General features: G+C 54.7%; 2 protein-coding genes and 4 non-coding genes across 13 annotated transcripts in view; 5 read left to right on the top strand and 1 right to left on the bottom strand.

Moving 5' to 3' along the window:
- Positions 1-2,162, top strand: part of LOC143384700 (zinc finger protein 213-like) — a 30,039-nt gene extending 27,877 nt beyond the window's left edge. For 2 of the 3 annotated variants that reach the window (XM_076839784.1, XM_076839783.1), the window contains exon 6: positions 602-2,162. In XM_076839784.1, coding sequence (XP_076695899.1) covers positions 602-1,260 — 659 coding nt within the window. In that variant the 3' untranslated portion in view covers positions 1,261-2,162. The remainder of the gene's footprint in view (positions 1-601) is intronic. The other variant, XM_076839785.1, reaches the window with a different exon arrangement.
- A 1,043-nt stretch (positions 2,163-3,205) lies between these two features.
- Positions 3,206-8,793, top strand: LOC143384712 (putative caspase-16). 6 transcript variants are annotated; one of them, XM_076839795.1, is made up of 7 exons: positions 3,206-3,265; positions 3,603-3,743; positions 4,135-4,223; positions 6,626-6,742; positions 7,123-7,197; positions 7,917-8,020; positions 8,572-8,793. In XM_076839795.1, the coding sequence occupies exons 2-7, from the start codon at positions 3,652-3,654 to the stop codon at positions 8,683-8,685; spliced, it is 591 nt and encodes a 196-aa protein (XP_076695910.1). In that variant the 5' UTR covers positions 3,206-3,265; positions 3,603-3,651; the 3' UTR covers positions 8,686-8,793. The 6 variants fall into 6 exon arrangements, with proteins under 6 accessions (XP_076695910.1, XP_076695912.1, XP_076695909.1 ...); XM_076839797.2 differs by lacking the exon at positions 4,135-4,223 and adding an exon at positions 5,067-6,316 and having other exon boundaries at positions 3,241-3,517; XM_076839794.1 differs by having other exon boundaries at positions 3,241-3,517.
- A 597-nt stretch (positions 8,794-9,390) lies between these two features.
- Trnar-ccg (transfer RNA arginine (anticodon CCG)) lies at positions 9,391-9,463 on the top strand. Its single transcript has one exon. It is a non-coding gene; the product is annotated as a tRNA-Arg (tRNA).
- A 1,539-nt stretch (positions 9,464-11,002) lies between these two features.
- Trnar-ccu (transfer RNA arginine (anticodon CCU)) lies at positions 11,003-11,075 on the top strand. Its single transcript has one exon. It is a non-coding gene; the product is annotated as a tRNA-Arg (tRNA).
- Positions 11,076-12,694: 1,619 nt separating this feature from the next.
- On the bottom strand, positions 12,695-12,767 carry Trnak-cuu (transfer RNA lysine (anticodon CUU)). The gene has a single exon. It is a non-coding gene; the product is annotated as a tRNA-Lys (tRNA).
- An 836-nt stretch (positions 12,768-13,603) lies between these two features.
- Trnap-ugg (transfer RNA proline (anticodon UGG)) lies at positions 13,604-13,675 on the top strand. The gene has a single exon. It is a non-coding gene; the product is annotated as a tRNA-Pro (tRNA).
- The last annotated feature ends 131 nt before the right edge of the window (positions 13,676-13,806 follow it).

Here is a 13,806-nt window from a genome sequence, read left to right as displayed (position 1 = left end):
CCTTGGCTCACCAGCTGCAAGAATGTTGACAGGGCTGGGCTGCACTCCAAGTCCAAACACCTTGCCATTTGAAGCCACACACTTGGGGTCCCTTTCCAAGCCAGATACTAACCTGTGAACCTGGCTGAGATCCTTCCCTGACTGAAACTACTGTGTATTTTTGAATTTGGAGAACTGGAACCTGTAAAGTGAGGGGACCACATTGCTTAATACCTCCATTTCTACCAGTTCAAGAATGGGTGGTTCACAAAATCAAGCTGAATCCATTCAGTGAGCTCTGAGAGTGGACCATTAGTTCCAGGTATAGAAGCAAGGTACTTGGATGGGTTAAGGACCTGGTTGGGTAAGGGACCTAGTGGAGGGTCATGATTAGTAGGCATCCCTGCAGATAGGATCTGCCCAGAGGGTCCACCCTCTAGGGCTCACTCGTAAGCACTCTTCTACTGGCTTTTCATCACTATCTCGTTTTGTAGATGAGGGAACTGGGGCTTGTATGTCTGACCCAGGTCTGAACCTCAATGCCAGGGAGCTTTCTTCCTTGCCTCAGCACTAGCTCTAGAACCAAGTAGGACTGAAGAGGCTGCTTCCTCCCTCTTTGCAGGTTTGGGGCTCAAAAGCCAGAGCTCGAAGACCCAGCTGGAGGAGGCAGTGCTGGTGCTTCCGCGCCAGACAGGCAGTGAGGTGTCTGTATCCTGGAGCCCGGAAGAGGCTGAGGCCTGGGAGAGTGAGAACCGGCCAGGAACAGCTGTAGGCCAGTTGGTAGGGGTACGGCGGGGTCGGCCACCCACTCGCAGGCGTCAGTTTCGGGACCTAGCTGCAGAGAAGCCTCACAGCTGCGGGCAGTGCGGTAAGCGCTTCCGCTGGGGCTCAGACCTGGCACGGCATCAACGCACACACACAGGTGAAAAGCCACACAAGTGCCCCGAGTGCGACAAGAGCTTCCGCAGCTCCTCTGACCTGGTGCGTCACCAGGGTGTGCACACGGGTGAGAAGCCCTTCTCCTGCTCTGAGTGTGGCAAGAGCTTCAGCCGCAGTGCCTACCTGGCAGACCACCAACGCATCCACACGGGCGAGAAGCCCTTCGGGTGCAGTGACTGTGGTAAGAGCTTCTCCCTGCGCTCCTACCTGTTGGACCACCGGCGTGTTCACACTGGCGAGCGGCCCTTCGGCTGTGGCGAGTGTGACAAGAGCTTCAAGCAGCGTGCTCACCTCATTGCCCACCAGAGCCTGCACGCCAAGATGGCCCAGCCCGTGGGGTGAGTGGCCAGTGGGAACTGGATGAGCAAGGCAGGTGCTCCCTGTGACCCCTCCTTGTCCACACTGAGGATTCTCCACTGGTTTTCCACCACTGCCAGGCCTGCATAGGGGCAGGGGCATCCCTCAGAACTAGCCGGCCCTGCTCCCATTGAGTGGAAATTCTGCTACCTTGTCTTCCTCTTCTTGCTCTGTTCCCCCCCCACACCTCTAGTTTCCTGGAGTCTGAAACTTTCCTGGCTGGGGCACAAAGTAATTGAGGACTCAGGCAGGGCCTAGGGCTGTGTCCTAGGACCCCCTCAGCCTTGCCTGGCCAGTGTCTCTTTGTTCCCTACCTTCTCAGGTGGGTCTGTAAGCCAACTCCTCTGCCCTACCAGCCTGTGCCTTCCAGTGGGTATGGAGAACCCACCTTGGCACCAGGGGCTGCTGGACTTTGGGAGGGACAGTCAGCCCACACCTAGGAGAATCTGGGTCTTAGGTGTACCCACAGGAGCTTTTCAGCTTTCATCACCTCCTGCTTCCAGACCTGGCCTGGCCACAGAGGCTGCCTACCTTTGCTCTTGGCAGACTCACCCTTCCACAGCAGGCCCCTGAGAACCACCCATCTACTTTTCTGGAGGTGGTGGCAATGGCTCTGGCAATTGGAGGCCAACCAGGAAATCAAGAACAGGGTGGGTAGAGGTTCCCTACTGTCCACTTTTCCAGAGGCATGTTCTTTGTGGTACTTAACACTAATGCTCCATCAGCACTCAGCACCTTGTTGCTGACTCTTCAAGCACTGCATTCCATTCTGTGGTCTGTATCCTGTGTAGGTCTGTATGTGTAAAAACAGACAGACTAGGGGCTCCCAAAGAGCTCAACTTTGAGGGTTGCAGAAGGGTTTGAATAAATGTGGAAACTTCTCTCTAGTCTGTGTGTCTTTTTTTTTTTTTTTTTTTTTAAGTACTTGGGATTGCTAGGCAAGCACTTTACTCTTGAGCCCAGCCTGTCTTCTCTTTAGGTGTCTGCTGTGGGAATGGGGTACCTGGAATTCTACCCTTGGCCTCCTGGCCTGGTCATACTACTGGCTTGTGTTGTGTAGTCAGCAGGTGGAGCCACATCCTGGGCTGGTAGGTGGGTCTGATCCCTAAGGGCAGTCATATACCCTGGTTTTCTCATTCCACTGTGTCAGCCAGTGCCTGCCCTGGTCTAGGCCACCTCTCTGCCCTGGCAGAGTGGGGGGCCAAGCAGGACATGGGGTGTTTATCAGGCCCTCTTCTGCCCGACTGATGAAATGGGCAAGGGGCTGGAAAGGGACTGTCTTGGTTGCTTGAAATACTCCTGCTGCTCATTAGGTCCCAGAAGCTAAAGCTGTCTTGTGCTTAAGGGTCTTAGGGGAAAAGGTTGACAGGGCAAAATGGGCCCTGCCCTTGTTCCCCAGGCAGCCCTTGAAAGCCAACCTCCCCCCTGCCCAGGCCCACACTGTGGCCTATGCAGAGCTGGTGGCTGCCTGATCAGAGCCAGTGGTCACCAGAGTACAGCTCCTCCTTCTACCCTGGTCCCTTCCTGTTTTCCTGGTGCTGTCTCAGGCCCATCTGAGAGGTGAGAGCAGGTAGGATAAGATGTTCCTGTCCCTCACTAGCTGGCTTGCCTGTGCCAGCCTCTGCCCTGGGACCCTTTCTCAGCCAGCCCCCAATTTAGCACATCTGTGGTCATGACTGTCCCCATTTCCCAGATGAAGCAACCAGGGTGGAACTGTAGACAAGGCTGATTCCAGTCAGTGATATTGGCCTCTGGGGGCTCAGAGCTGTTGTCTGCATGTGTATGTGTGTGTGAGGGATGTAAGGAGTGGTGGGGGTTGTATGAGAACATTTTTAGAGTGGTGGCTGTCTCCAAAAGGAGACACTGGTGTAACAAGATCAGATAGGAATGTGAGCCAAGTGCTAAGAATAGAACTGGGCACAGGTTCCTGGCTCATGTGTTGCACATCAATGTCAGCCAGGAAGTCATCAGCTGGAGCAAGAGAACAGAGGTGGGCTGGGGGAGTGGAGCCCAAGTTTCCAGGGGTTGGGGGCAGAGTCCAACTCAGGTCATAAACAGAGCTGATAGGAGACAAGTCTGTGGAAAGGGCAAGAGTTGGGACCCAGCATACTGTGAGTCAGGACCAAGGAGGTGAGCTGGTGCTTAGACAAAGCTCCACCTGACCCCCATGGCCTTCCTGGTGGCTGGGACCCTGCAGGTGGCCTCACAGTTGGCTGATGCTCAAGACAGCCTGGGGAGAAAGGTAATGGGAGGCTGCACCTGGCCCAGCCTGCTCCTGACACCCAGCAGAGCCCCAGCCGGGCCCAGCTCTGGCCTTACCTTCTCAGGGGGAATACAGCCTGCAGGGTTCAAGAGTGGCCCTGACACTCAGCAGCCATGGGGTGTCCACTGCTACCGTTGCTGCCCTGGACTGTGTGTTCCGGTCCCTGGGCTTTGAAAACTGTGAGAAGAGGAAGACCTCTGTTCAGGTAAGCTTCATTCCTCATCCCCACCCCCAGCACCCATCTCACTTGGGACCTTCATGGACTCAGGCTAGGCCGTGGCTCTTGCCCTAGTGCTTTCTTGAGGAGCTGGTGTGGTTTCGGGAGCAGCTGGATGCCCACAAGGGACCTGTGGGCTGTGCCCTTGTAGCCTTAGTGGCCCCCAGTGGGCAGCTGAGGCACGTACAGCTGCTGGTCCGGGAGCTAAGTCGCTGTGGGGCTCTGAGGGGCTGCCCCAAAGTCTTCCTCCTGCTCTCAAGTGGCTGTGGTGGTGTCTGGGCAGGGACCTTGGTTGGGGGTGGACAAGTTGGGGCAGAGGATGGGCAGGAGAGCTCCCCACTCTGGCCAACAGGATGCCCCTGTGCTGTTTCTCCACCAGCTGCCCTGGAGCCCGGAGTCTTCCTCACTGGCCTGAGGGAGCTCTGTGGCCACTCTCCTCACTGGTCCCTGCTGCGACTGCTGACAGAGGTGGAGGCCTTAGAAGGCGATGGTGGTCCTGTGGTCACCCTGGCCCTACTGTGCTGTCCTGAGCTAGTTCCAGTTAAATTCTTTCACATACATGGCCCCCATTTATTCTACAAACCTTTATTGCCTACACATTGTATAGGCCTTGGGCACAGCTCTGCCTCACGTGGGACCCCCAGACATCCAGGCTGCCTCCCGTTCCATACCCTTGCCCAAGCAACTCTCTCTGTGTGGCATGCCTCCCTGTCCCTCCTAGGCTATCAGCAGTGGCCTTCCTTGTGGTCTGGGCATCCAAACTGGTATTTCCAGCTGTCCATTTTGACACTCATCCAGGTAGTGATTAATGTCACTGAGGGACTGGGACTGATTCAGGTCTGGTCCTGGGGTCTAAAGTTCTCACTGCGCAGTTGGGTGGTGGCTGGGTGATCCTGTAGGTGATCCTTCAGGCCTCAGCTCTTCTCCATAGCTCTGACAGGAAAATGCCTATGGAGAGCCCTCCTCCTTAGGCCTGCTCCATTCTAGTGAGGTCCCTGCCTTTGTGCACACTAATCCCTGAAGCAGGGCAGGAGGTAATGATATAGCCACTGTCCACTTGAGGCCAAGAAAGTCAATGACCTGGAGCCTGAACTAGATCTGAGGTCTTGCTTAGGACTATCCTTCCTCCTCATACTCCTCCCTCCCTTCTGGCAGTTAACCCCCAAGAGCCTGTAGTAGCCAGGAATCTGCCAAGTCTTCCCCTGGAGTCAGGGTCCCGTCACCTGCTTGGGTTGTGCCCCTCCCCTGAGATCCCTCACTGAGAAGCCCTCTGAGGTATCCTGGGGCTCCACACTCCCAGCTGTTCTGCAGGGTAGCTGAAGAGTCTACTGGGGACACCTACTGCCCGTTCTTTCAGAGCTCCTTGAGGGGAGCACTATGCCTGGGAGGTGTGGAGCCCTGGATGCCTGAGGTAAGGCAGGATTCCTTCAAACAGCTGCCATTGCAGGTGGGAGGAGCCTGAGCATGCCCAGGTAGGGAAGGCTAGGAGTTTGGAGCCCCCTTAGACCACTTTGAATGTGCCTCAACCCTCTCTATAGCCAGAACCCAGTCCCAGGGCTCAGTATGACCTGTTGGGGGTCAAGGCTGCCCTCCTCCTGGCTGTGATCCAAGACCGGCCCGGAGCACAGCATGATGTGAAGGCACTGGGGGACCTGTGCTGGTCCCTGGGTTTCGAGATCACCTTGAGACTGGACCCTACAGCTCAGGTGAGGGGAAGCCCAGAACTTCTGGTGGTACCTTTGAAGAAAGGACACCCCTCCCCTAGGACTCTGGGGATCCCCTCCTGGGCCTTTCCCACATCACCCACAGGAAGTGCACCCATAGGTTTATCCTCTATCTTTCCTGCTGCATGAATGGCAGTCACTTTCCTGCCTTGGAGAGGCTGGTCTCCCTTGCTGACTGGGTCTCTGCTCCCCAATTCAAAGCTCTGTTTTTTTTTTTTTTTTTTTGTGTGTGTGTGTGTGTGTGTGTGTGGTGCTGAATTGAACCCAGGGCCTTGTGTATGTGAAGCAAACATTCTACCAATTGAGCTGTATTCCCACCTTCTGTGGTTTTGTTTCTGGACATTTATCATCCTGCTACCCTCTCCTCATGCCTTTGCACTTCTTCCTCACTAGGACAGGAGGAGAATCAACTCTGGGAAGTTAGACCTCCACATCACCTCTAGTGAGCCCATGCCAGGACTTGCAGCAGGGAGTTAGGGCTTCCTCCCTGGGCCGAGGTTGGAGGCAGATGGAAGTTGGGTGGGCAGACACTGGAGAAGACATCTCAGCCTCCTGGAGGATAGCCAGGGCCTGGGGAGGCTGTGGCCCAGGGCTCAACCTTGTCCCCACTCCAGGGGTTCCAGGCAGAGTTGGCTCAGTTCTGAGAGAGGCTGGACACCTGTAGAGGCCCTGTGAGCTGTGCTATTGTGGCCCTGATGGCCCATGGGGGGCCACAGGGGCAACTGCTGGGGGCTGACTGGCAAGAGGTGCAGCCAGAGGCACTGGTACAGGACCTGAGCCACTGCCGAGCACTATGGGGCAGACCCAAGATCTTCCTGCTACAGACCTGCCACGGGGGTAAGCCTGTAGGGGGTGAGCAGCGGCCTCCAAGTTGTCTTCTTCTCTGGCTTTCCTCTGTCAGCCCTCAGCCTCCCATGCTTGCTGTCTACCTTCTCCAGGAAGCCTGAGCATTGTTTTCCTGTCCTACAGGACAGCCTACAGACTTGAGCCCTTGACCTCAGCCTGGTCTTTCATCACTCTGAATACTTCCAGTTTAGCAGGCCTGACACGGGGCTCTGGCCATTGGGTTCTTGCTTGGCCCCACTATTAACATCAGGTCTGGATGCTTGGTACCCACTGAGTGAAGATATTTGACCACCCCTCTAGGAAACAGGGACGCTGGTGTGGGGCCAGTGGCTCTCCCCTGGTATTGGCGCTGTCTTCGGACACCTCCAGCTATCCCTACACAGGCAGATGTCCTCCAGATCCATACTGATGCCCAAGGTGGGTCTTGCCTCCCTCCATAGCTTGGGTTTGATAGGTCTGGTACCAGGGTGGGAACTGTTCAGAGAGCATTTCCGGGGCTCTTAGCTGGTGTCCTGCTCTCACCTCTGCCCACTCTTTGCCAAGAGAAAGGGAGGAAAAAAATTGCAAAGGCCTTTGGGAGGTGAGTGCTACTCCCCTTAATTGAGCCTGGCAGCAATCTTGAGCAAGATGAACTAGCTTCTCTGAGATTATAGTTAATAAACAAAGGGCTGAAATTTAGATTTCCAGCTGTCTTTCCACTGCCCTGTGGTGCCCTTGATGGGGAGATGGGGAGATGGGGAGAACCTGGGCCTGCGGGAGCCTACGATGCTGGTGGTTGGAGATGACTTCTCTTGCAGGAAGCCCCTCCAGGGGCCCCATTTCAGGAAGCTCTGATCAAGCAGACATCCTGACAGTTTATGCAGCCACTGAGGGTAAGAAGTATGTAGTTACACTGGGCCCAGCTTCCTGCTCTGAGAGCTGGATTGGCCTTAGTGGCAGCCAGGGTTGGGATGTAGAGTAACCAGCCCAGTTGCAGTTAAGACATCTCCTTCCCTAGTTTCTTTTTTTTTTTTTTTTTGGTACCAGTGATTGAACCCAGGGACACTAGACCACTGAGCCACATCCCACCCCTTTTTAATATTTTATTGAGAAACAGGGTCTCATGAGTTGCTTAGGGCCTCACTAAGTGTTAAGGCTGTCTTTGAACTCTTGATCCTCCTGCCTCAGCCTCCCGAGCTGCTGGGATTACAGGCATGTGCCATCATGCCCGGCTTCCTTTCTACAGTTTTTTGCTCATTAATAGCAATGATGGTGAGCATATGTCAAATGCCATCTGTGCAAGTGCACCATTTCCTCCAGGCAGGAACTTCTGTGAGGGCAGGGAAGATCTGTTTGTTTCAGGGCCCTGCCTGACACCTAGTAGATCCACAGCAAATGTTCAATATTGAATCTGTATATATAGTCACTCAGCAAACACTGAGAAACAACTTGGTCCAAATGCAAGAAGTTCCTGCCCCACACCTTGTTCTCTGGCCTGATCTCTGGATCCTCTGTGCTTGCTATCTTCCATGTCTGGTCACAGTGGGTCCCTGGGTTTGAGAAGCAGAGGCAGGGGCCTGAGCCTTACGCTGACCCTTACTCCCTGACCTAGGCTGTGTGGCCTATCGGGATGAGAAGGGCTCTGACTTGGTCCAGACGCTGGTGGAGGTCCTCAGAGCCAACCCCACGGGAGACCTCCTGGAGCTGCTGACCGAGGTGTGTGTGGGGGGTGACCAGGAGATAAGGGCTGATTGACTTTTCTCCTGAGCCCCTCCCATCAGCCCCATTGATGAAGGGGGGATTCCCTGCCCTCAACAGTCTTAGGTAATGAAACTCAGGACCTCTGGCACTGGTCAGATGCGAGCAGCAGCAGTTGGTACTCACACATACTAAAATCTGGGGGAGGAGGACACTGAATGCCATGCAGGGCTACAGGAGATGCACTGGGAAACAGGGAACAAGCAGGGACTGTGGGAAGCAAGCTTCCTAGAGACAAGAGGTGAGATGCTCCTGGTTAAGCAGGAGCATGGAATTGGCTTATTTGAATATTTATGCAGGAAAAAAAAGTTATGTGGGCTGGCAGAGAGGTGAAGCCTAATGTGTTTAAGTGGGATTCAGCTTGTCTGGCTTAGAGGGGAACTGGAGGGTGAGCAAGGAGCACTTGAAATTTCAGGCCTTACAAAACAGCAGGCAAGGGCTGCAACGGGAGCCAGGCTGATCCCCATAGTGCCTAGAATCCTGGGCATAGGCTCAGTGTGGCCCCTCAGGTCAACAGGCTGGTGTGTGAGCTGGACGTGCTGGGGCCAGACTGCAATGAGCTCCGCAAGGCCTGCCTGGAGATCCGCAGCTCCCTCCGGCGCAGGCTCTGCCTGCAGGCCTAAGGACCCTGCTACAGCCGCCCGATCCACTCCTTGACTTCTTCAGGACAAAGGGGCGGGCAGCTTGGGCATGGGCGTTTAATTGGCGTTCAATAAATACCTGTTAATGATTGCTTTGCGTGGGCCAGTGCCTGCTCTCGGGGATCTGTGAAATAAGTGTTATGATGGATGTAAAGTGCTGGCACTTGGTAAAGGTGCAGTTGTGCCCCTCGGAACCAGAGGCGGGACTGGAACCTGTGCCCTGTGTCTCGGAATTAGGAACCAACGTGGGCTGGGCTGGGCTGGAAGTAGGACCAGCCCGGGAGTACATCCCTCTCTTCCTGGCGCTGGGGCCATGGAAATGAAGGAGAAACCGCCTCTGCCTTCCTGCCGGACTCACATACTCTTGAAAGAGACGATTGCAGATTCACCAGTGAAGTGACGGGGAGAGCGCAGAAGAGCGCAGAGCAGAAGGCGGGCAGGTGCGGGAAGAAGTCAGAAGGGTCTCTAGGAGCCAGAGAAGATAGCTGGGAGAGGTTGGGGACCTGCAGGTTCATCCTGACTCGAACTCTCGGCGGGGTGAGAAACCTGCGCAAGTCCTCACTGAGAACTCCGCCCGCATTTGCCACGAAGGGCAGGTCTTTTTCCACTCTGAGCATGCGCGTGGGCACAAGGCGCAGGCGCTTCAACATGCTTTATAGAAAAAAACTGAGGCCCTGAAAGCAGTGGGGCCGCGTGGCCTAATGGATAAGGCGTCTGATTCCGGATCAGAAGATTGGGGGTTCGAGTCCCTTCGTGGTCGCTGCGGGGAATCTTTTTCTAATCAACGGAAGATTAGAAAAAGGGAGGAAGGGTTTCCTTCCCTCGGGACACTCTCTACAGTCAGAGGCTTTGTCCCCAATCGCCCCTAGCCTGCATCTGCAGTTGAGGACCGGGGTCAAGGTTGCAGCACGGGCGACCAGAGGCGGTTGCCGGACCCCCGCGCACTGCCGAGCAGAGCCGCGCAGAACCGTGAACAGCGAGCTCTGCGGTTCACAGTTCAGGCGATGAAAACCGACAGGCGAGGGAGGGTTCGGGTTCCTTGCCGGGTGCGGTAGGGAGTTGCTCCAGGGGAACCAAAGGATATGTGCATTTGAAAACCTAGTAAATTATGTGATAATGGTTGCACAACAATCTGAATCTAATTAAGGCCACTGAATTGTACACTTCTAAATGACGAAAATAACAATTCTATTGACGTACGCTCACTGTTCTAAAATATGTGGGACGAAAGCCGATAGATCATCTCGGTTTCTGGCAACGAGGGGATCTTATGGTTAGTGTAAATGTACACCCAACATTTTAAATATTGACCGAGGTTGAGCTGACATTTCGCTTGGAGAATTTACCTGCTGAGCCCGCGTTCTTTCCAAGGACTCTGGCTAACGAACCCTCCGTGGCCAATGGCGGGTGCCCCACCTCGAGGGCAACGCCGGCGACAAGGCCGCTTCAGCCCGAGTGCAGAGGCGCTCGCGGGCGACCTGGGATCGTTCGGAGTCACCTTCTCCGCGGGCGGCTGTGACGTCGCAGAGGTTTAGTAAGAACTCCCGGTAGAGGAACTTCCCGAGGTTAAGAGGCGATGAAAACTGACAGGCGAGGGGAAGAGAAGAGCCACGCAAAGGCAGCGGGTGGGGCTTGAGCCCCCCGCCCCCGCCTGGGCTGCGACGCCCAGATTCCACCGGCCGGGCCAGAGGGAAGCTAGAGGCTTCGGGCTGGCGATCTGCTAAAACGACAAAATAAGCAACAACAACAACAACAACAAAGGGGCCTCACCAGGTAACATGCGGCCCCACCAGGTAACATACAGTCCCAGGGACAGTGGGAGAGGAGGACCGGGGCGGAGACCCCCGCGGCCCCCGCACAGGACGCTTTGCCTTTCCGGGTAGGTGCTGGTCTGTTGCCGGGCACTGGACATTCATGGTGCCCGCCCTCCCGCGTTGGGCCTCACAGACACCTTGTTTCCTGTATCAGCCGTCCCCGTTTTGCAGGGGTACCCCTGGATTAAAGGGCTGATCCTGGTTTGAACCTGGGATCTCTGGCTCCCCCAGCGAGTTGCATACCACCTAGGCCGAAGGATAACCCTAAATAAAACTCAGTGTAGCATGTCTTTGAGCTCCTGCACAGCTGGGTCCCAAGGACGTCTGGGAATGGGCGAGATGATGAACTGGAGCGCAGATCGAGAATCGAAGTCGGGGGATAAGAAAAGGCCAGAATGAGGTCACAGAGCCGAGCAAAATTTTGCCGGAACCACCAAAAATGAGGAAAAGACTGGTTCGAGAACAGAAAGACATTTAACTTGTCAGCCCCGGTGGCCTAATGGATAAGGCATTGGCCTCCTAAGCCAGGGATTGTGGGTTCGAGTCCCACCCGGGGTACAGAAGTTGCCTTTTTAGGGCTCTCTCCAAGACAAGTAGCAAAGAAAGTGTAGATAATTGGCTCTCCCTGTCTGCCCCCGGGGGGAACACAGCAAAGGCAAAGACCGGGGGTTTTGGACCCTTGGGACACAAGGGATGTTTTCATAGAAGTGTGTATTTTCAGTTTTGAGAGAGGAGTGCTTGTGTCCTTTACACTATTTCAAGAACCATCCATTCTACTTGATAAAAAAAGAAGTTCAGTACCAACGTGTACTACTGTTGTATTATAGTTACATATATTTAAAAAACTCCTTGTCTTTTATAAACGCATAATTTTTTAGAGATTAAATTGCAGGGCAACTGGTTTGCTTTAAAATCGTGGGCTGAACTCGGGAGCCTGAGGCAGGAGGATCACAATTCCAAACCCAGCCTTAGCAAACTAGGGAGGCCCTAAGCTATTCAATGAGACCCTGTCTCTAAATAAAAATACAAAGAAAGGGTTGGGGTTGTGATTCAGGAGTTAAATGCCTCCAGGTTCAATCCCTGGTATCCACCCCAACCCCCGCCCCCCCCCCCCAAAAAAAAAAAATCATGGGCTGGATGGAAACAGATCAACAAGTCTATCTGTGAGTTGATAATGGTGTAACCTGGGGTCAGGAGGGCACATAATACTATATACTATTTTCTCTGTTTTTTTTTTTTTTAATAATTTTCCACCCTGATGTCCCCAAGCATTTGGCCCTGCACTTTCCTAACTAATGCCATATCTTTCACACAAAACAGCTCCTGAAGTTGCAAATTCAGTTTTCTTTGTCATTCTGCAACATGAGAATTTAAATGTGTGTTTGATTTTTAAAAAAAAACAGTATCAACCCTGTAGCTGCAAGATATTTAACAAGGCCCTGGATCTTCTGAACATGATTTTCTACAGCTGAGGCTCAACCTTGTAAATAACAGAACTCTAGATGGCACCCAACTGGCTTTACTTCTTGATTTGGCCTGTTAACCACTGCTGGGATAATAGAACTTTCAAAGAAGTCCCTAAAAGCAGAGTCCCTGTTGGGGCAAGTACTACAACACTGACAGGGTCCTCCTGATAGCTCTGTGTACCTGAAGATTTTTTTTCTTTTTTCTCTTTCCACACTTTTTTTTTTTTAATTGGTGCATTGTAGTTGTGTATATGTAGAAATTTATGTGAATTTCAGCTTCAAAATATATGAAAAATCATGAGACAAGAATGTGCGGCCCAAGCAGGGCGCAGTGGCGCAGACCTGCAATGCCCCCCTGGCTGGGGAGGCTGAGGCAGGAGGATCCCAAATTCAAAGCCAGCCTCAGCAATTTAGCGAGGATGTAAGAAACTCATCAAGACCTGTCTCTAAAAATAATACAAAAAAAGATCTGGCGATGTGGCTCAGTGGTTAAGCACCCCTGAGTTCAATCCTTGGTTTAAAAAAAAAAAAAAAAAACGTGTTTCGTGGCCCAAGAGAGATTTTGGGGCCGGCGGTAACGTATGTGTCTGTCTTCCCCAACGCGGCAGTTAATTTCGTGTCTGGAACGGGAATTAAATGCAGTGAACAAGCCGACATCTGGAAGGAGTATTTAAGGTGCAGTCGGCGTTAGCTTCTCCCCGACAAAAACTACGCCCAACGTGGGGCTCGAACCCACGACCCTGAGATTAAGAGTCTCATGCTCTACCGACTGAGCTAGCCGGGCGGTGTCTCCACGTCCCTCCCTACTCGCTAGTTGGAGTTCTACACGATTTCCAAGTCAACTTATGGGGGATCGCCCGGGACATAGACAGGCCGCACCCCAAGAACCAGAGCGTTGAGTTGGTGGGTCCACTTCGTGTGGCCTGGGCTGTGCCGCGAGGCCCCGGTCTGTTGTGCGTCCGGTGTCTGCGGCCGCTGCAGCTCCGGGCAGCTGGAAGGTCGGGGGCCAGGCGATCCAGCAGGGAGCGCGGTGAGAGGAACCCAAACCGGGGTCAACCCACCCGCGACGCCTCCTTTTCCACCTTCCCTGGGGCGGCTCAGGACCTCGCCGCGGGAGCACGCCTCGCCCCCCAGGGCTGCGCTGAGCTGCTGACTCCAGGGCGAGAGGAGGCCTCGTTGGGAGGGTCGCACGGCCGCGCACTGGAGGAAACGGCCCCTGACCCAGCTCTGATCCCTGCGTCGGGTCTCGGGGCCACGCCCAGGCCAGCAGGGGTCTTGGTCCAGGGGAGGGGCGCAGTCGTGGGGTCCGGGGGGACCCCGGCTTCCTTCCGTTGCTCGAAGCTCGCCCATGCCGACCGGTCGGGTGGTGGCAGTCCCTTGTCCCCTGCTCAGGATCCCCGACTCGGGTGCCCCGTGAGGTGAGGTGTCTGGGTTGGGGTGTACCCAGAAAGACCCCAGAGCTCACGCGGGACTCGCTGGCTCCTCTGTCCCACAGGCAGCTGCCCTGGTCTTTAGCTCCCAGCCGAGACCCGGAAGCCCTGCCTGCGGCAGGGCGCAGGAGCGTGGCGGGGCCGCCGAATCCGGCCTCCAAGGACCAGCGTCAGAAGGTCCCGACGCAGCGGCTCGTTGGTCTAGGGGTATGATTCTCGCTTTGGGTGCGAGAGGTCCCGGGTTCAAATCCCGGACGAGCCCGGCTTTTTTTTCCCCACCCACAAATCCTGTGCCCAGGGGACGCTGACTCTTTCAGGCACAGCACATTCCCGAAAGCCTGCGACCTCTCGGCGTTGCCACCTGTCCCTGGCGTGGCCTGGGCCTCACCCAGT

Source organism: Callospermophilus lateralis, chromosome 19 (assembly GCF_048772815.1).
Source record: "Callospermophilus lateralis isolate mCalLat2 chromosome 19, mCalLat2.hap1, whole genome shotgun sequence".
Lineage (NCBI taxonomy): Eukaryota > Metazoa > Chordata > Mammalia > Rodentia > Sciuridae > Callospermophilus > Callospermophilus lateralis.
Note: the sequence above shows the minus strand (reverse complement) of the source record. Positions and strands in the feature narration are given on the sequence as shown.